At 51.0% G+C, this 20,628-nt stretch overlaps 1 protein-coding gene across 3 annotated transcripts in view; it reads right to left on the minus strand.

Annotated features, from left to right (window-relative positions):
- The window catches only part of LOC119969040 (nectin-4-like), an 87,984-nt gene extending 78,326 nt beyond the window's left edge, over nucleotides 1-9,658 (minus strand). For all 3 annotated transcript variants that reach the window (XR_005461284.1, XM_038802191.1, XM_038802192.1), the window contains exon 1: nucleotides 9,521-9,658. Coding sequence is in view for 2 of the 3 variants with exons in the window: in XM_038802191.1 (XP_038658119.1) it covers nucleotides 9,521-9,596 (76 nt within the window). In the remaining variant the exon portion in view is untranslated. The remainder of the gene's footprint in view (nucleotides 1-9,520) is intronic.
- Nucleotides 9,659-20,628: the final 10,970 nt, after the last annotated feature.

Consider the following 20,628-nt stretch of genomic DNA (forward strand, 5'->3'; position numbering starts at 1 on the left):
GGGGGTGGGGTTGGGGGGGGGGGGGGTGCCCACACCTCCTGAGGTGGTGATGGGGAAGGAGTGGTTGGGCCGGGCGGTTCCAACAGCCAGACCCCATGACGGCGGACATGCGGCTGTCCACCCAACCCGTTCGCTGTCCCGGCGCAGGCGGCCCGGCCGTCCTGACGTATGCCAGACCCCCCCACCCCCCCCCCCCCAACAAAACCCACCAGCGGATAGGTCCAGGACGGCACACATGGCAGCCCCCCAGTGAGGGCAGTGCCACCAGACGGCGGCCCTGGCAGTGGGGACGGCCGGCAGGTCTCAGGGCACTGAGGGGGCAGGGGTGGGGCGTGTGCTGGCAGCCGGGCCGGCCATGTAGCCCATGGCATCTGGTTGTGAAGGGGGGTATACCAATGCTGAAACCCTGTCTACTCCCACCCCCGACAGATCGTACAATGTTTAGCCATCTCTCAGCATTGTTGGCCGCCGTGGCTGTGGCTGCTGCCCTGCATGAGGCCCAGTAGGAGCTGGAGCATGGGTGTGACAGGGAGGTGGCGGATCCTGTTGCAGGCAGCGGGCTGCAGTGGGGCACGTGCAAGCCGCCCAGGCCGCAGGGCCACATGCCCGGGAGGCGCAGGAGGAGCACCACGCCGTGCGAGAGCCACAGCACGATGAGGAGGAAGGTGTGCCAGGGCCACAGAGGCGTTCAATGCGACAACGTGTGTACCGGCCCCGCATGTCCTTCGAGGACCTCCCGGACAGGGCGTGCAGGAGGAGACTCCGGATGAGCTGGGAGACGGTCGCCAACATCTGCCACCTGATGGCACACATGGCACCATGCGGAACCGGGGGTGGACATGCCCCCCCAGTGGCCGTCAAGATGACAGTCGCCCTCAACTTCTTCGCGATGGGGTCGTTCCAGCCGGCAAGTGGGGACCTGTCTATCATCTCCCAGCCATCGGTGCACAGGTGCATCTGGGCCATCACCAACACCCTGTACGACATTGCTGACCGGTACATACAGACGCCTATGGACTACGCCCACCAGGATGCCCGCGCAGCGGGTTTCGCCGCTGTTGCCCGGATGCCATTGGTGCAGGGGGAGATCGATGGAGTGCATATCGCCATGCAGTCCACCTCGGAGGAAAGGGCCATGTGCCTGAACAGGAAGGGTACATATTTAATGAACGTGCAGGTGGTCTGTGACCACAGGATGACGATCTTGCACGTCTGCGCCAGACACTCTGGCAGTGTGCATGACTCCTTTATACTCTCCCTATCGTTCATCCCCGCCATGTTCGAGGGGCACCCCTGGTTGCTGGGCGACAGGGGTTATCCATTGCGGTCATGGCTAATGACGCCTATCCAGAGGCCACAGACCGACATGGCACGCCGCTACAATGATGCCCATGCAGAGACCAGGAGTGTGGTCGAGAGGTGCTTCGGGCTGCTTAAGATGTGCTTCAGGGTCGGCCGCATCGTCAGGGTCTGCTGCGTCCTGCACAACATAATCCAGCAGAGGGGCGATGTGCTGGAGGAGGAGGAGGAGGTCAGGATGAGGGGCACTCTTCTCCAGATGAGGGGGATGGCGAGGGGGAAGCAGATGCACGGGACATGGGGGATAGACGGCAACAGAAGGCTGCCCAGCGCCGCCGGCTGGGCCAGCAGGCACGGGAATCGCTGGTGGGGGTCAGTAGTAATGGGCATGGGCACAGATAGCAGAGTTCGGCACCTCCCCCACCACCGACAACCCTCACCTCCCCCACCACCACGTCACCCTCACCTCCCCCACCACCACGTCACCCTCACCTCCTCCACCACCACATCACCAGCATGCATACCACCCCGCCATGACACATTCACATGCGGCACAACGGGATTGTGTCGCACGGTTGATGGTGTAAGCGGGTCTGGTACAAGGCATGGAGGATGATGACAGCCTGCCCTGCGATGGGCTCCAAACCATACATCGTTCGACAATGTCCACATCAAGACCCTCTAACTGCATCCCATGGCCCTGTCGTATGGCTGGGGGCGGGTTTGCATGGGAGAACCGTGAGTGGGGGGCGCGGAGCCGCATGTCACACGCACCAGAGCTCAACTTCTATCACAGCACCCTTCACACACACTGGCACACAGTCCCCGCCCAGCCCCGCACACATCGGACAGAGTACAGAGGCAGCTCACATAGGTGTGGAATGTGTTTAATATCAGACATCCTGAACATGCGCCCTAGCCCATTTAACTATTCTGTGTCCTGAACCCGTGCCAATTTACTCATCAGTGTTTACCTTTCTGGCCTTACGGGCCCTATGACTACGTCTCGTTGTTCCCCCAGATGGTACAGCAGAACTGGAGGTGGACTCCTGTGATTCCTGCCCTGTGACTAGGGTCCCCTTTGGTGGCCATTTCCTGGGGCGGCCCGGCCTGGATGGGCCAGGCTGCACCTCGGGCAATTGGGATGACGTGGTGCCACCCTGTTCTGCCCGCTGCCCACCAGATGTACCAGAGACGGTAGGGGGGAGGGGGGGTGGAGTCCGAGGTGGCACGGGGTTCTGGCACCCCCCCTGCAGGGAGAGCCGGAATGGGCCCCAGCACCTCCTCCACCCCCGAGGTGCCCGGTGGCCCCCGGGGCTCTCCACGGGATGGGGGTGCGAGCGGATCCAGCAGCCGGGGCACCACCATCACCTGGCGCTGCCAGTCCTGGAGGCCCGCGCTGATATCGAACAGGGTCTGGACATTCGCAGCCATGGAGCTCAGGGAGTTCGCCATCCCTGTCTGGCTCTATACAACGCTGTCCATCACCTGGGCAATTACGCTGATGCTCTCAGCGATGGCCTGCTGTGACCGCGCCAGGATGTTGAGCACCTCTGCGATGTTCAGCTGGCTCTGGCTCATGGCTGCCTATGAGATGGCAGCCCTGTCCTGGGCCGCAGAGGCCGCGTGTACAGATAGACCGAGGCCATGCAAACTCAGTCCCATGCCCGACACCGTCGCCACCACTGCTGACACTACCCGTGCGGTGTTGGCCTGTGTGGCTCTCATGACCGGCACCATTTCCTGCTCCTGGACTCGGATGCCCCTGCACTTGCGTCTGCAGGTGCTGGAAACCGGCCGTCACATTCTTACGCCCCTGGGTCCCTGACTGCATCGGGTCTATGGATGGGCGGGGGAACTCCAGGGACCGGGGACCCGCCTGGGTGGCAGGTGTTTGCCGGGGCTGGGCTGCCCTCCAACCGTCTGGCCCCTCAGCTGCTCCTACCTCCACCTGCTGTACCGGAGCGGCTGTGTGGTGCACACCAGTTAGTTTCCCAAAAGCCTCACAACTAAAATGGCCAACCGAGGTGAGAGTACCTGCAGTGGCAGTGGGTGCAGAGGACAGCTATGATGCAACCTCAGTGTCTTCATCGGACCTGCAGTCGGGGGTCCTAAGGGGAGGGGGCTGAGGGTAAAGGGTTGAGGGGAGAGTGCTGAGAGGAGAGTGCTGAGGGGAAAGGGCTGAAGGGAAAGGGCTGAGGGGAGAGTGCTGAGGGGAGAGTGCTGAGGGGAGAGTGCTGAGGGGAGAGTGCTGAGGGGAGATGGCTGAGGAGGGAGGACTGAGGAGGGAGGGCTGAGGAGAGAATGCTGAGGGGAGAATGCTGAGGGGAGAATGCTGAGGGGAATGTCTTCGGGCACACCAGTTATGTCCAGTGCCCTCTGCTTGTGCACGGTGAGGGGCCGCAAGTCAGGTCCACCCCCTCCGGTTCGGACACGCTTTCGTTGGTTATGGGCGCTCTACTCCTTGGGGGGGGGGAGGGATGATAGTCATTGTTAGGCGGTCCGATGCATGCGATTGGATCTATGTTGGCATTGGTGCACAGAGCACACGGCCAACGCGGCTTGCATGGGTGGCTGCAGCCAAGCGGGTCATGGCTGTGGGTGTACCGTCCCCCTGGGGAGGGGGGTCATACATTTGGGGGGTGGGGGGGGTTAGTGCCATGGGCACATTGCTGTGTACTCACCCTGGCTGCCCTCAGTAGGTTGTTGAGCTTTTTGTGACACTGCTTGCCAGTCCTGGGTGTCAACATGATGGCACTGATGGCTGCACCCACCTCTCCCCACAGACGCCGGGCCATGTTGGGTGGGACCGTCTGGCCGGGTCCAGGGCACAGACACCCCCTCCTCTCCTGGAGGGCATCCAGGAGCGTCTCCAGGTCGTGGTCGGTGAACCGGGGTGCTGCTCGACGTGGCACCATGTTGCTCCATCGGCAGCCTGTGCGCTCGCATCGCCTTATGTGCGCCGCGGTGCCACGACGATTAAGTGGCCCCTCGTCCCTGATGCTGCTCTGACACCTCGCCCCCTTTCACGCCCCTGCTAGCCCCCTTGTACGGCGCAGAATGGGGTCCCGGAATGGGCGCCAACCACGGAGTGAAGCACTCCCCTTTTTGATGCCGGCGCCGACAATCTGCCGTCGCAGCAGAGAATCGCGCCCATTGTTTCCCATGTTGATTTTATTTCTTTAACCAATTATTTTAAAATTGGTGCCCTCTCATTCTTAATCCTTTTGCAAATGTAAAATTTCATCCCGATCTAGACCACTTATGATTTTGAAAACCGAATCAAATCTCCTCTCAGCCTTCTTTTCTCCATGAAAAATGGTTCCAATCTAACCAACTTATCTAATAACTGAAGACCCTTATCCTTAGAACCATTCTTGTGAATCTTTTTTTGCTCGGTCTCAAATGTCTGCACATCCTTTCCAGAATTGTACGAAATACTCCAGCTGATGTGTAATTAATATCTTCTACATGTTGAACAGAACCTTTTTGCTCTTGTACTCTATGCCCCTATTAATAACGCTGAGAACACTGTATGTTTTTTTAATAAATTTAGAGTAGCCAATTATTTTTATTTTTCCAATTAAGGAGCAATTTAGTATGGCCAATCCACCTAACCAATCTTTGGGTTGTGGGGGTGAAACCCACACAGACACGGGGAGAATGTGCAAACTCCACACGGAAAGTGACCCAGGGCCGTGATTCGAACCCGGGTCCTCTGCGCCGCAGTCCCAGTGCTAACCATTGAGCCACATATCACCCCACTGTATGTTTTGTTAACTGCTCTCTCAACCTGTCCTGCCACATTTAATAACTTATAAACACGTGCACTTCGATCCCTCTGCTCCTATACTCCCATTGGAGTAGTGCCCTTAGTTTAAGACTGCTTCTCCATGTTCTTCTTAACAAAATGTATCACTTTCATTTCTCTGCATTGAACTTCCTTCTGCTTCCTATCAGCCCACTCCCACTTGTCTATGTCCTTTTGAAGTCCTACACTGTCCTCTTCACAGTTTACAATGCTTCCGTGTTTTGTATCAACGACAACGTTTGAAATTGTTCTCTGAACATCAATGTCAAAATCATCAGGAAAAGCAAAGGTCCCAAGACCAAACTCTGTGGTACTCCATTACAAACTGTCCTCCAAATCAAGAAAACATTAATTGACCTGTCACTAAGCAAATGTTGTATCCTTTCATTCCATGAGCTATAACTTTGGCCACAACTGTTGTGTGGCAATGTATCAAATGTCTTTTGGAAGTCCATGTACGCACCAACAGAATTACCCTCATCAATCCACTCTATGTTTTCAAAATACCCCAGAAGGTTAGTTAAATAGTTAGTTAGTTGTGTCTGTTTGCAGAATTTTAAGGAGTCTCTTACAATTATGTTTTTTTGGGGAACGCAAGGCTAAAAGATACATTTTAAGAGCTTCTGTTTTTTACTTAAGTTTATTAAGAAACTGAGTACTGAATTATAATTAACAAATCATTCTGTGTATCTTTTAAAAGTGAGTAATTTAAAAATCACGTTACTTAAAAGTGGTGGATTGACATGGTGATTAAAAGTGCTTAATTCATGATAAACCCATTTTGAGCTTGTCATTCAAATGTATAGGTTACCTGTCTTAAGTATGCCAAGGAATAGCTTTATAAACAATGTTTTTAAATTGCATTATATTACACTGCCAGATTGCACTAGTTCTTGACAGATATTGCATTTGGTAATAGCCAAGTGAGTATGAGCAGAAACCCGAGAAAAAATACTTCACAAAACAGGACAAATTGACTCCAGACCATCCATTGCTCTGGCCTGTGGCAAAGGGCTAATTCAAATTTTTCACTCTGAGAAAACCCAAGCACTTGGTGACTATCCACTAATCTACAAAAGGTTCAACTCAATCACAATATTTATTTATATAGCACCTTTAATATGGGGCTGCACAGTGATTAGCACTGCTGCCTCACAGCGCAGGGTCGCAGATTCGATTCCGACCCTGGGAAACTGTCTTTGTAGAGTTTGCACTTTCTCCCTGTGCTTGCGAGGGTTTCTGCCGGGTGCTCCAGTTTCTTCCCACAGTCCAAAGATGTGCAGGTTAGTTGGATTGGTCATGTTAAATTGCCCCTCAGGGTGGGGTTGCAAGAATAGGATGGGGGATTGGTCCAAGGTAGTGTGGTCGTTTAAAGTGTTGGTGCTGACTCGATGGGCTGAATGGCCTCCTTCTGCACTGTAGGGATTCCATAATAAAATGTCCAACAGCACTTCAGAGGGGTGGAAAGGGGTGGAAAGGTTAAGCATGTTATTCCAGAGTTAAGGGTCTAGGCCGCTGAAAACATGGCCATCAGTACCTGATACCAGCCTTCTGAGTAAGGGTTGAGAATGTATTTCATTAATTGACCTTTGTTTTCTCTGGGCTCCCTTCTCCGTCCGTTGAGCTTTTCATTTCAGCTCACCTCTTCCACTGCCTCTCCAAACAGTCAGATCCCAGAGTTCATGGCCGTCAGTGACTTGCTCCAGTTGTCAGTGTCAATATCCACCATCTTGATATCTTGCTTTCAGGTGTCCTTGTTGAAAAAATATAGGTGCCCAGGGGGTCATGACCCAATGGTCGATTCATTTGGGTATACGGTCATTACCCATCCAATAAACATGGCTGATCCAGCACGGACATCGTTGGCTTAGCAATGAGTATGTGCTGATGGAATTAGCAAGCTACAGGATTTATGAGTTGGTGGACTTGACTTGACAAAAAATGCTGAGGATGTATCTAAGACAGCAAAGTTGAAAACTGCTCAGTCTTTTCTCCTGCCAAGCACATGTTGTCCAGGTCTCACCATTGTAGAGAAGTGTGCTAAAGATGCAGGCTTGGTAGGTTCACCATGTGGTGTTTTCAGCCGAGTTGCTGTTGTTCCACACTCTCTTAGGTTTGCTTGGACATAACAGCTGTAATTTTTGCAAGGTGTGCATTGATTTCAGGATCAAGTGACATATTGCTGGTGATTGTAGAGCCTAGATATGTGAAGCTGTCAACAACCTTGAGCAACACATTGACCATGTTGAGAGATGGAAACATCCTGGACCATGAAATTTGTTTTTTCTGATGGTTAAACTAAACTTTCTACAGGCGAGAGGAGAGTCTGTCCATTTACCGTTGAAGGTATTCCTCAGAATTGAATGTTAGTGCAGCATCGTCAGTGTGAGGTAAATCTGTGATAAGGATCTGGTGCACCTATGTCTTTGATCTCAGGTGAGCAAGACTGGACAGCTTTCTGTCAATTCTGGAATGTAAACAGACAGCCACCTGTAGATGACCTGACAGAATAAGGTAGTGGCTAAGAGAAGAATATGTCAGCAAGAACTGATATCAGAACACAACACAACCCTTTTTGACCCCACTGCAGATTTCAAAGGATTCGGATGTTGCCCTGTCTTAGCTGCCCTTACCCACCATGTTATCTTGGGACGAGATTACATTGAACAGCTTCAATGGGCAGCCGGCTTTCTCCCACAGTTGAAGTAGACCACATCTGCTCACATGGTCAGATGATGAGATAACAATAACCAAATCTGGACTAGCCACCGATGATTGAGCAATTAAAGTCTGGGATGATTAGTCAACTAGTTAGCCTGCCTGTTGTAAGGTTGCTTCACACTAAGGGTTTTATAAAGGGCTGACCCTCGGGATAACAGCTGATACAGAGTGCAACCAAACCCACTACTCAAATCATCTTTTCTGGATGAACAAAAAGCACCAAGGAATCAATACCTCTCAAAGTGATGCCAAAAGTACCCAATCCCCCAACCCAGTTCAGACACCGAAGGAACAAGTAAAGAAATAGCAGCAACCTCCAGTGCAAAGAGGAGGGCGATATGTGGGAGGTACTTCTCATACTACTCCAATGTTAGAATGCTCCACTTTATTTCGCTAGCTGTCCACAATAATATCTGGTACATTCATTCAAGTTTTTATAATGTAACCTTTCGACCTTACCATTGCAGCAATTTTCACAATTGCACACCATAAGACGTAGAAGCAGAATTAGGCCACTTGGCCCAATGAATCTGCTCCGCCATTCAATCATGGCTGATATTTTTCTCATTCCCATTCTCCTGCCTTCTCCCCATAACCCCTGATCCCATTATTAATCAAGAATCTATCTATCTCTGTCCGAAAGACACTCAGTGACTTGGCCTCCACAACCTTCTGCGGCAAAGAGTTCCACAGATTCACCACCCTCTGGCTGAAAACATTCCTCCTCATTTCTGTTTTAAAGCCATGATGTAGAGATGCCGGTGTTGGACTGGGGTGAGCCAGTAAGAAATCTTACAACACCAGGTTAAAGACCAACAAGTTTGTTTCGAATCACTATCTTTCGGAGCACTGCTTCTTCCTTAGGTGAACCATTCAGGTTCGCAGTATCCTGTAAGTTTCAATAAGATCCCCCCTCATCCTTCTAAACTCCAACGAGTACAGACCCAGAGTCCTCAACCGTTCCTCATATGACAAGCTGTTCATTCCAGAGATCATTCTTGTGACCTCCTGTGGACCTTTTCCAAGGCCAACACATCTTTCCTTAGATATGGAGCCCAAAACGTCTCAGAAAACTCCAAATGGGGTCTGACCAGAGCCTTATAGAGCCTCAGAAGTACATACCTGGTCTTCTATTCTAGCCATCTTGACATGAATGCTAACATTGCATTTGCCTTCCTAACTGCTGACTGAACCTGCACGTTAACCTTAAGGGAATCATGAACAAGGACTCCCAAGTCCCTTTGTGCATCTGATTTCCTAAGCATTTCCCCATTTAGAAAATAATCTATGCCTAAATTCCTCCTTCCAAAGTGCATAACCTCACATTTTTCGACATTGTATTTCATCTGCCACTTCATTCCCACTCTCCTAGCCTGTCCAAATCCTTCTGCAGCCCCCTTGCTTCCACAATACGACTACAGATTTTTGTATCATCTGCAAACGTAGCAACAGTGCATCCAGTTCCTTCTTCCAGATCATTAATATACATTGTGAAATTTCATTTGAGATTTCTTTTCTGTAAGCATTTTGATACATTGCCGGATTTTACTGACCGGAGCAATGTTTTCTCCAAATCTTTTCCTTTTTCTTAATCATTTCATAGATCACTACTAGGACCCAGAGTTCTATGAGCACATTATGTGTTAAATTTTTGAACAAGTGAAAAATGTAGAAGCGAAGGATTCTCACCATCTCTAACAGCAACCAGCAGTACAAGGGTAAACAGTTTCATTTGCAGACCGTCACCCGGCACCAGGCTTTTCATGGAGCAGCAGCAGGAAGAAGTGTTTAAAATGGTCGGAAGTTTGAGACAGGAAAGACCTTGCTCAATACAACAGTTTTGTGAAACTCATTAAAAGGGTGGTGCTTGTGCACATGTGCACTGCTCACTATATTCTAATTACCACTTACTACTGGAGTAAATAGCGCCATCGTGTGTTTAGTTCTTCACAACCAATATTTAATCAAAGGTTTGTACAAGGGTGGGCTGATAAGCTGAGGCAATGTTCCCGAGCTGGGTATAGGCAGTTTTAGTGATGGCACGAACATATAGTTTAAAGCTCAACTCATTTGTTCACTGTTGCTGAGTGTAAATCCTGGAACTACCTTCCTAGCAGCACTGTGGGTATACCTATACCAAATGAACTGCAGCGATTCAAGAAGGCAGCTCACCACCACCTTGGCAAGGGAAATTGGGGATGGGCTATGAATGAGAAACTCCGGTGGGAATTTGACTCCAGAAAATATCAACAAGATGTACTATTAGCTGCAAAAACCTAATTATTTGGGTTGTATGACATTCTCATCATTTACATTCACAATTTATGTACCTCCACGCTTGTTTTATCAATGAACAGTATAGTAATTCATTAGTGCACAGGGAATGTAACCATTGTCAAATGCGGCACTACTAGCAGACAGTCCTCTGCTGGGACACATGTGAAAGCTGGTGCTCCCTGCCACCTGAAGCTACAGAGGAAGGTGCCCAGAAGGAAAACATCACAGTTCTGCTGAGAATGGAATCTAGGCAATCTTCAAGTGTTATACCGGCAGAATCCGTAAGGAAAAGGAGACGTCGACCTGAATCACCCACCTGCCATTTCTGGCTGAAGATATTTGCAAATATTTTAGTCTTGTCTTTTACATTGATGTGTTGAGGATTAGGACATTTGTGGAGCATCCTTCTCCATTTAGTTATTCAATTGCTCATCGTCAATCATGACTGGATATGGCAGGTTTGAAGAGCTTAGATTTGGGGAATTCTTTGCACTTTGGCATGCACGTAGTCCAGCGCTGTAGCTTCTTCAGTGCTGTCAGTTGGCATCTCATTTTAAGATATGCCTGCTGTTGCTCTGGCATGTCCTCCTGCACTTCTCATTGAATCTGATTTGATTCCCTGCCTTGATGGTAATGGTGAGGGATGCATGAGGTTATGTATTGTCGTTAAATACAATTCTGCACCTGCATCTCAGTCTGTCCAGAGCAAAGGAATCCACAATGCCTCCCTGCAAAATCATGTCCAATATCATCAATCCTTTTGGAAACCCATTTGGGTCAATGCAAAGCAATTAATAATAATATTCTTTATTAGTGTCACAAGTAGGCTTACAGTAACACTGCAAAGAAGTTACTGTGAAAATCCTCTAGTCGCCACACTCTGGCGCCTGAGGGAGAATTCAGAATGTCCAATTCACCTAACAAGCACGTATTTCGGGACTTGTGGGAGGAAACCGGAGCACCCAGAGGAAACCCACACAGACATGGGGAGAATGTGCAGCCTCCGCACAGACAGTGACCCAAGCTGGGAATCGAACCTGGAACCCTGGCGCTGTGAAGCAACAGTGCTAACCACTTAATTAATAAACATTCTTGTATGTAGGAATGGAAGATAACTCATGGTCACCTGCATTGCTAATCTTAGACCCTTTCTTCAAGTTACAACATCACAGCAGTAAGCACAATCATGAAATTCAACTCTTGTTTTTGAACAAGGCTGACGCCTTCAAATCGAAACTCCAAGGAAGGCATTGAACAAGAGAAAATATAATTTATTAGATGCATGCAATCAAGTTTTCATGAAATGTGTATCCTTTTCTTTTTGTTAATTTCTTTTTAAATTATTTTGAACATTTCAAATTTAATGAATGAAATGCTCTAAGATAGATTTTGAACACTTTGAGGAAAAGGTCATACAGTGTCACCTGATGGTATTACAGTTGCTACAGTCAGTGTTGTTTAACACGAGCACGTACTGTGAGGATGCCACCAAGTGGTGTCTCAGGACAGTGCTGTCATATACATTGTGGCGAATGTATAAGCACCTATTACTTCACCAGTATACTGTGTTGCATTATGCCATGCCATTAACCCTGTGGGCTCCATCTATGGGCCACTGTATGGCTTCACCCACAGGGGGAGATGTGGAGCATGTACGGGCTCCGCCCCTTATAGGAAGTATAAGAGCAGCAGACCTGCGGGACCGCCTTCAGTAATGTACCAGTTGCAAGTGGGCAAAGTTGTAAGCTGATTAAAACCACTGTTTACTTCGACTCGAGTCTCCGAGTGAATTGATGGTCGCACCATACATCAAAGCAGCACTTTAGTGGGGTACAGCAATCGGGAACTAATTGAGTGATTCTATGAAAGAGCCAGCAATGTCATGGTGGGCATGGCTTCCTTCCATGTTGCAACATTAGAATTATAGAATAAGGAAAATCATTAGGTAGATTACATTTTAAATGGGGAGAGACTGAAAATAGCCGCATACAGAGATGTTCCTTGTTCACGCATAACAGACTGTTAACATGCTGGTGCAGCAAGCAATTGGGAAAGGTATGTCCATTGTTTATGACAAATGGAATAGAGTAAAAGAATAAAGAAGTCTTCCTGCAATTATATAAGACCTTGGTGGGGGCAGAACTACACATAAAGTATTCCATGCTGCATTGGTTTCTATATCTAAGAAATAATGGGCGGGATTCTCCGACACCCCCCCCCCCCCCCCCCCCCCGGCCGGGTCGGAGAATTGCCGGGGGGCGGCGTCAATCCCGCCCCGCAGCTCTGATGCCAGCTGCCGAATTCTCCGGCGCCAGTTTTTTGGCGGGGGCGGGGATCGCGCTGTGCCGGTCGGGGGCCATTGGGGTGTTCCCCTAACCTCCCTGGCGATTCTCCGGGCCCTGATGGACCGAGCAGCCACCCGTTTTCGGCCGGTCCCGCCGGTGTGAAATGGACAAGGTCCAGACCGGCGGGACCTGGCATTGAGGGCGGCCTGCGGAGTCCTCGGCGGGGCGCGGGGAGATCCGGCCCCCGGGGGGGGGGGGGGGGGAGCCTACGGTGGCCTGGCCCGTGATTGGGGCCCACCGATCTGCGGGCGGGCCTGTGCCGTGGGGGCACTCTTTCCCTCCGCGCCGGCCTGTGTAAAGCTCTCCGATGGCCGGTGCGGAGAGGATACCCCCGCTCATGTGCAGGGATCACGCCAGCGGTTCTGCGCATGCGTCAGAACACGCTGGCACTCCTGCGCATGCGCCAACTCGCGCCAGCCGTCGCACGCCATTCGGCGGCGGTTGGCATGGTGCCAATCACTTCAACGCCGGCCTAGCCCCCGGAAGTGCGGAGGATTCCGCAACTTCCAGGCGGCCTGAAGCCGGAGTGGTTCAAGCCACTCTTTGGCACTGGTGTGGTCCGCCCCACCAGTTGGGGGAGAATCCCGGCTAATATACTTGCCTTAGACGGAGTGAAATGAAGATTTAATAGACTGAGTTCTGGGATAGGAGGATTGTCCTATGAGGAGAGATTGAGTAGACTATGACCATAATAAATAAAAGAAAATTACTGCAGATGCTGGAATCTGAAACGAAAGGGAAAATGCTGGAAAATCTCAGCAAGTCTGGCAGCATTTGTAGGGAGAGAAAAGAGCTAACGTTTCGAGTCCGATGACTCTGTCAAAGCTACATCTCCGACAATCTCCATCTCCGACAAGGGAAGATCTAACCATCGCCGCTTGACATTCAAAGGCATTACCATCGCTGAATCCCCCACAATCAACATCCTGAGGGGTCACCATTCATCAGAAACTGAACTGGACTAGCCATATTAATACTGTGGCTATCAGAGCTGGTCAAAGGCTAGGAAACCTACGGTGAGTAACTCACCTCCTGACCCCCCCAAAGCCTGCCCACTATCTACAAGGCACAAGGCAGGAATGTAATGGAATACTCTCCACTTGCCTGGATGATTGCAGCTCCAACAACACTCAAGAGGCTCGACACCATCCAGGTCAAAGCAGCCCGCTTGATTGCTACCCTTCCACAAACATTCTATTCCTCCACCATCGATGAACAGTGGCAGCCGTGGTTACCATCTAGAAGACGCACTGCAGGAACTCGCAAGGTTCTTTCGGCAGTACCTTCCAAACCTTCGACCATTACCATCGGGCGGCACGGTGGTGTGGTGGTTAGCACTGCTGCCTCACATCTACAGGATCCCGGGTTCAATTCCAGCTTCGGGTGACTGTCTGTGTGGAACAAAAAAGAACAAAGAAAAGTACAGCACAGGAACAGTCCCTTGGGCCCTCCAAGCCCATGCCGACCATGCTGCCCGACTAAACTAAAATCTTCTACACTTCCTGGGTCCATACCCCTCTATTCCCATCCTATTCATGTACTTGTCAAGATGCCTCTTAAATGTCACTACCGTCTCTGCTTCCACCCCTCCTCTGGCAGCGAGTTCCAGGCACCCACTACCCTCTGTGTAAAAAAACTTGCCTCGTACATCTCCTCTAAACCTTGCCCCTCGTACCTTAAACCTATGCCCCCTAGTAATTGACCCCTCTACTCTGGGGAAAAGCCTCTGACGATCCACTCTGTCTATGTCCCTCATAATTTTGTAGACCTCTATCAGGTCACCCCTCAACCTCCGTCGTTCCAGTGAGAACAAACCGAGTTTACTCAACCGCTCCTCATAACTAATGCCCTCCATACCAGGCAACATCCTGGTAAATCTCTTCTTCACCCTCTCTAAATTCTCCACATCCTTCTGGTAGTGTGGCGACCAGAATTGAACACTATATTCTAAGTGTGGCCCAACTAAGGTCTGTACAGCTGCAGCATGACTTGCCAATTCTTATATTCAATGCCCCGGCCAATGAAGGCAAGCATGCAGTATGCCTTCTTGACTACCTTCTCCACCTGTGTTGCCCCTTTCAGTGACCTGTGGACCTGTACACCTAGATCTCTCTGACTTTCAATACTCTTTAGAGTTCTACCATTCACTATATATTACCTACCTGCATTAGACCTTCCAAAATGCATTACCTCACATTTGTCCGGATTAAACTCCATCTGCCATCTCTTGCCCAAGTCTCCAAACAATCTAAATCCTACTGTATCCTCTGACAGTCCTCATCGCTATCCACAATTCCACCAACCTTTGTGTGACCTGCAAACTTACTAATCAGACCAGTTACATTTTCCTCCAAATCATTTATATATACTACGAACAGCAAAGGTCCCAGCACTGATCCCTGCGGAGTTTGTACTTTCTCCCCGTGTCTGTGTTGCTTTCCTCTGGGTGCCCCGGTTTCCTCCCACAATCCAAAGGTGTGCGGGTTAGATGGATTGACCATGCTAAATTGCCCCTTAATGTCCAAAAGGTTAGGTGGGGTTAATGGGTTACGGGGTTAGGCCAGAGGCATGGGCTTGTGTGGGGTGCTCGTTCCAAGGGCTGGTGCAGACTCAATGGGCTGAATGGCCTCCTTCTGCACTGTAAATTCTATCCAGAAGGACAAGAGCAGCAGATACCTGGGAACCCCACCACCTGGAGGTTCCCCTCCTGGTCGCTCACCATCACCACTTGGAAATATATCACCTTTCCTTCACTGTCGCTGGGCCAAAATCCTGAAACTCTCTTCCTAACAGTACTGTGGTGTACCTACACCTCAGGGTCTGCAGCGGTTCAAGAAGGCAACTCACCACCACTTCCTGAAGGTCCACTAGGATTGGGCAATAAATGCTGCCCAACCAGCGACTCCCGTAAAAATGAATTTAAAAAAGAAACTAGGCATATATTCTCTAGATTCTAGAAAATGAGAGGTTGTCTCATTAAAACAAAGACATTTATGAAGCGGTTTGACAAGATAGGTGCTGGGAGGATGATTCCCCTTGCTGTCGAACCTAGGACTAAGCATCACAGACTCAGAACAATGAGTTGACCATTTAGTCTTGCAACACCAGGTTAAAGTCCAACATGTTTGTTTCAAATACTAGCTTTCGGAGCACTGCTCCTTCCTCAGGTGAATGAAGAGGTATGTTCCATAAACATATATATAGACAAATTCAAAGATGCCAGACAATGCTTAGAATGCGAGCATTTGCAGGTAATTGAATATTTACAGATGCAGAGATAGGGGTAACCCCGGGTTAAAGAGGTGTGAATTGTCTCAAGCTAGGACAGTTGGTAGAATTTCGCAAGCCCAGGCCAAATGGTGGGGGATGAATGTAATGTGACATGAATCCCAGGTCCCGGTTGAGGCCGCACTCATGTGTGTGGAACTTGGCTATAAGTTTCTGCTTGGCAATTCTGCGTTGTCGCGCGTCCTGAAGGTCGCCTTGGAGAACGCTTACCCGGAGATCAGAGGCTCAATGCCCTTGACTGCTGAAGTGTTCCCTGACTGGAAGGAAACATTCCGCACACATGTGCACGTTGCTTTTATGTGCATAATTACACAATTTGCTGATTAGCTTGATAATTGTGCTACCTCTGGATAATTTGAGAAATAATCTACCACTACCAAATATTCCTTACCATCAAGATAGAATAACTCTATCCCAAACGTTTGCCAAGGAACTGACACAATTTCACCTATTTTCATCGGTTCCTTTGCTTGTCGATATTGATATCATTAACAAGTGATACACTTTTCCACCATGTTCTGTATCTCTTTGTTTATTCCCAGCCAATATACAGTATCTTATGCTCTTTGCTTGCATTTCTTGATTCCACGGTGGCCCTCATGAATCTTTTGTAGTATTGTCTTGTGCAGAGACTGTGGAATTACGATTCTCTCTTGCCTCAATAACAAACTCTGAGTGTATGTGATGATACTTAGAACATGAAGCTTTCAGGGGTGGCATGGTGGTGCAGTGGGTAGCACTGCTGCCTACAGCACTGAGGACCCGGGTTTGTCCCGGCCCTGGGTTACTGTCTGCATCGAGTTTGCATATTCTTCCCATGTCTGCGTGGGTTTCACCCCCACAACCCAAAGTTGTGCAAGTTATAATAACCTTTTATTGTCACAAGTATGAAGTTACTGTGAAAAGCCCCTAGTGGCCACATTCTGGCGCCTGTTCGGGTAAGCTGGTACGGTTATTTAACCCGTGCTGCTGGCCATGCTCTGCATCACAAACCAGCTGTATAGCTCACTGAACTAAACAAGCCTTTGTTAGGTGGATTGGCCATGCTAAATTGCCCCTTCATTGGGAAAAAAAAATAATTGGGTACTCTAAATTTATTTGAAAAAAAATAGAACATGAACCTTTCAGCCATCCACTGTTGAGATTATTTCCAGGGCTGGAGGGTGGGTGAGTGCCACGGAGAGGGGATACCTGGAGAGATGGGCCAAGGATTTGGAGGTCGGCGGCATTACGCAGGAAAGTGACAGAGGCATCACACTAGTTGTGCACAAAGGTGTTTATTGTGTTTTCCAATTCCCCACCCTCCTGATGGTGCTGCCCACCTGTACCCCCAGCTCCCACACCGCCTACCTACCCCCCACCTCCTCCCCCGATGCCCTTAGTGACCCTTGATGTGCTTAGCCCTCCTAACTCTACCACTACATCAATGTGTGTTCCCAGGATGCGCATCTGAGGTGGAGGCAACCAGCTTCTTACCACATCCCGTAGCCATCAATGCCCTGGCAGGCATCCTCTGTGGGTTCTGAGGCTGGAGGGCCCTGGCTGACTTGTCACTGGCACATGCACAGAAGTGCCGCCCTGCCCTGTGTGCCAACTCTGAGACGCAGCCTCATCAGAGGGGTGGACCTCAGGGAGCTGGTGGCCACCGACACCACTCCATGGGATTAGTCCAGGTTGGCAGCCGACGCCCCCTCCACTCGATTGGTGCCCATAGGGCCCTGGTATAAGCTCTGGCAGCCCCTGCATCATCTGGCTTTGCCAGCCCTGGCGGTTCCCCATGGTCTGCACCATCGTGTTGATGCTCTCGGCTATGCTACTCGGTGATTGGTCCATGCTCTGCAGCATCTTGGCAATTCCCACCTGTAACTGGGACATGCTCCACAGCGCCTCAACCATTCCCATCTGAGAGCGGTACATGTCCTGCAAAGTCGCATCAAGGGCAGCCTGTTACTGGGTTACATTCCCCAGTGAGTCGAACATTCTGCCGAGACCCTCAGCTATGGCCGTCCCAGACTGAGCGATGCCTTGGACACCTTTGCTAATGGTGCCGATGTCGTGCACCAGGCTCTCCACTGCGGTCACCACCCTAGCAGTGTTGGCCTCGGTGCCACGCATGACCGGTGACAGCTCCAGTGCCCGTAGCCTCTGGGACTCCTCCAAGTGGCAATGGATCTGTTGGGGAGACACTGATATCTCCCTCTGAATGTCCCGGCTGCACCCTAATGTCTCCATCAGCTCTGGGATGACCTCTTCCACAGGCTCAGCATCAGGTTGGAACATAGCTGGGTCATGGATCCAGCAGATCTCCGACTGCTGTCTCGCCTGGGGATTCCTGCCTCCACCTGATGTACATCAGCAGCAGTGTGGTGCTCACCAGATTGTGCCCCAGAAGCTTGGCCACTAACATTTCTCACTGAGGTGCATGTATTGGCGCTGGTGGAGGGTGTAATGTGACTATTCCTGATGCAACCATCAAATCACTCAAAGACACGAGAAGAAGCAAACCGAGGTTTTAATCAGTTTAGAACAGTGCCTGCCTGTGACTGGTACAATACTGTGAACTGCCGACAGGTCAACTGCTCTTTATACTCCCTTTCAAGGGGAGGGGCCATGGGCGGACCCCGTATATGCCCCAACATATCCCCCTGTGGGTGAAGCCACGCAATGGCCCATAGGTGGAGCCCACAAGGTCAACAACAGAACATAGCTGTAACACAATGGCAGAACATGATAATAATACACCGGTGAATTACTAGTACTATACATTCACCCCCTGTTAAAAAAGTGAAGTCCGGCTGGGGTGATGGGCTCATACGTTCAGCCGGTCCGGTGCACGGATTGTGCGCTGCGATCGCCGAAGCACTGGTGTTTCTGTTGGTCCGGTTGTCGGGCTCATCCGTGCTGGCATCGGAAGTGGGGCCGGTGCGGGCACAGGCGTGGACTCTGGGAGCGTCTCTTCTGGAGCTTCATTTGGACCGGTGTGGCAGGCGGGAGGGAGCGCGGGAGCCATATAGGGGTGGAGGCGCTGGACATGGTAGGTTGGGCGGCTTTTAGTGGGGGGCTGAGATGGTGGTGGTGGTGATGGAACCTGTGGGCGCCAGGTCACGGAGGGAGATGGTATCTTGTCGGCCATCTGGGTGTTTGACATAAGCATACTGGGGGTTAGAGTGCAGGAGCTGGACCCTCTCTACTAGCGGGTCGGTCTTATGGCTCCTGATGTGTTTTCTGAGGAGGACTGGTCCCGGTATCTTCAGCCAGGATGGAAGCGAGGCCCCTGAGGTAGCTCCCCTAGGGAAAGCAAACAAGCGGTCATGAGGAGTCTCGTTCGTGGCCGTGAAAAGGAGGGACTTGATAGAGTGGAGCGCTTCGGGGAGGACCTCCTGCCAGTGAGAAACTGGGAGATTCCTGGACCGCAGGGTCAGTAGGACGGTCTTCCTGACCGTCGCGTTCTCCCTCTCCACCTGCCCGTTTCCCCTGGGGTTATAACTGGTAGTCCTGCTTGAGGCAATGCCCTTACTGAGCAGGTACTGATGCAGTTCGTAGCTCATGACCGAGCCCCGGTCGCTGTGGACATAACTGGGGAAACCAAACAGGGTGAAGACACTATTCAGGGCTCTAATGACAGGGGACGTAGTCATATCAGGGCAGTGGATTGCAAATGGGAAGCGGGAGAACTCATCTATGATGTTGAGGAAATATGTATTGCAGTTATTGGAGGGGAGGGGCCCTTTGAAATCGATACTGAGGCGTTCAAAGGGCCAGGATGCCTTTACCAGGTGGGCCTTATCCGGTCGACAGAAGTGTGGTTTACACACGGCACAGATTTGGCAGACCCTGGTCATAGTTCTGACCTCGGTGGAGTAAGGCAGGTTGCGGGCCTTGATTTAATGGACGAGCCAGGTGACCCCTGGGTGGCAGAGGTCATCGTGGGTAACCCGAAGCCGGTCACCTTGCGCGCTGGCGCATGTGCTGCGGGACAGGGCATCTGGGGGCTCGTTGAGCTTCCCAGGACGATATACAATATCGTAGTTATAGGTGGAGAGTTTGATCCTCCACCTCAAGATCTTATCGTTCTTGATTTTACCCCGCTGCGTATTGTCGAACATGAAGGCTACCAATCGTTGGTCGGTGACAAGTGTAAACCTCATACCCGCGAGGTAGTGCGTCCAGTGCCGCACGGCTTCCACGGTGGCTTGGGCTCCTTTTTCGACTGAGGAGTGTCAAATTTCCGAGGTGGTGAGGGTGTGCGAAAAGAACGCTTACCGGTCTGCCTGCTTGGTTGAGGGTGGCAGCGAGGGCGTCCTCTGATGCGTCGCTCTCCACCTGAAAGGGGACGGACACGTCCACCGCGCGCATTGCGGCTTTGGCGATGTCCGCCTTGATGCAGCTGAAGGCCTAGCGGGCCTCAGTTGCCAGTGGCTAGATGGTGGCCTTGATTAGTGGCGGCCCCAGTTGGTCGAGCGTGGCGGGCAGTGAGGAAGATGGCGTCCAAGATGGCGGCCCCCATGGATCGCACGTGGCCGGCTGCGTAGGGAAGGATGGCCAAGATGGCGGCACCTGTGCATCGCACGTGCTATGAGGGCTGGAATATGGCCGCCCCCACTGATAGCACAAGGCTGATGATGCGTCTGCAAGGGGCGGAGTCGGCAGACACGCTGTCACACTGCGGGGTCTGCGGGCCTGTGAGTCTGAGGATCGGGCCTGTGAGCTCCAGTTCTTAGACCTGGCCAGGCAGACTTTGGCGAAATGTCCTTTTCTCCCGCAGCTGCTGCCGTTCGCGTTGCGGGCCGGGCAGTACTGTTGGGATTGTTGAGACCTGCTGCAAAAATAGCAGGGTAGCCTCCCATGATGGGCGGTCGGCTGCGCGGCGCAGGCCTGGGGTAGTCT

Source organism: Scyliorhinus canicula, chromosome 7 (genome assembly GCF_902713615.1).
Source record: "Scyliorhinus canicula chromosome 7, sScyCan1.1, whole genome shotgun sequence".
NCBI lineage: Eukaryota > Metazoa > Chordata > Chondrichthyes > Carcharhiniformes > Scyliorhinidae > Scyliorhinus > Scyliorhinus canicula.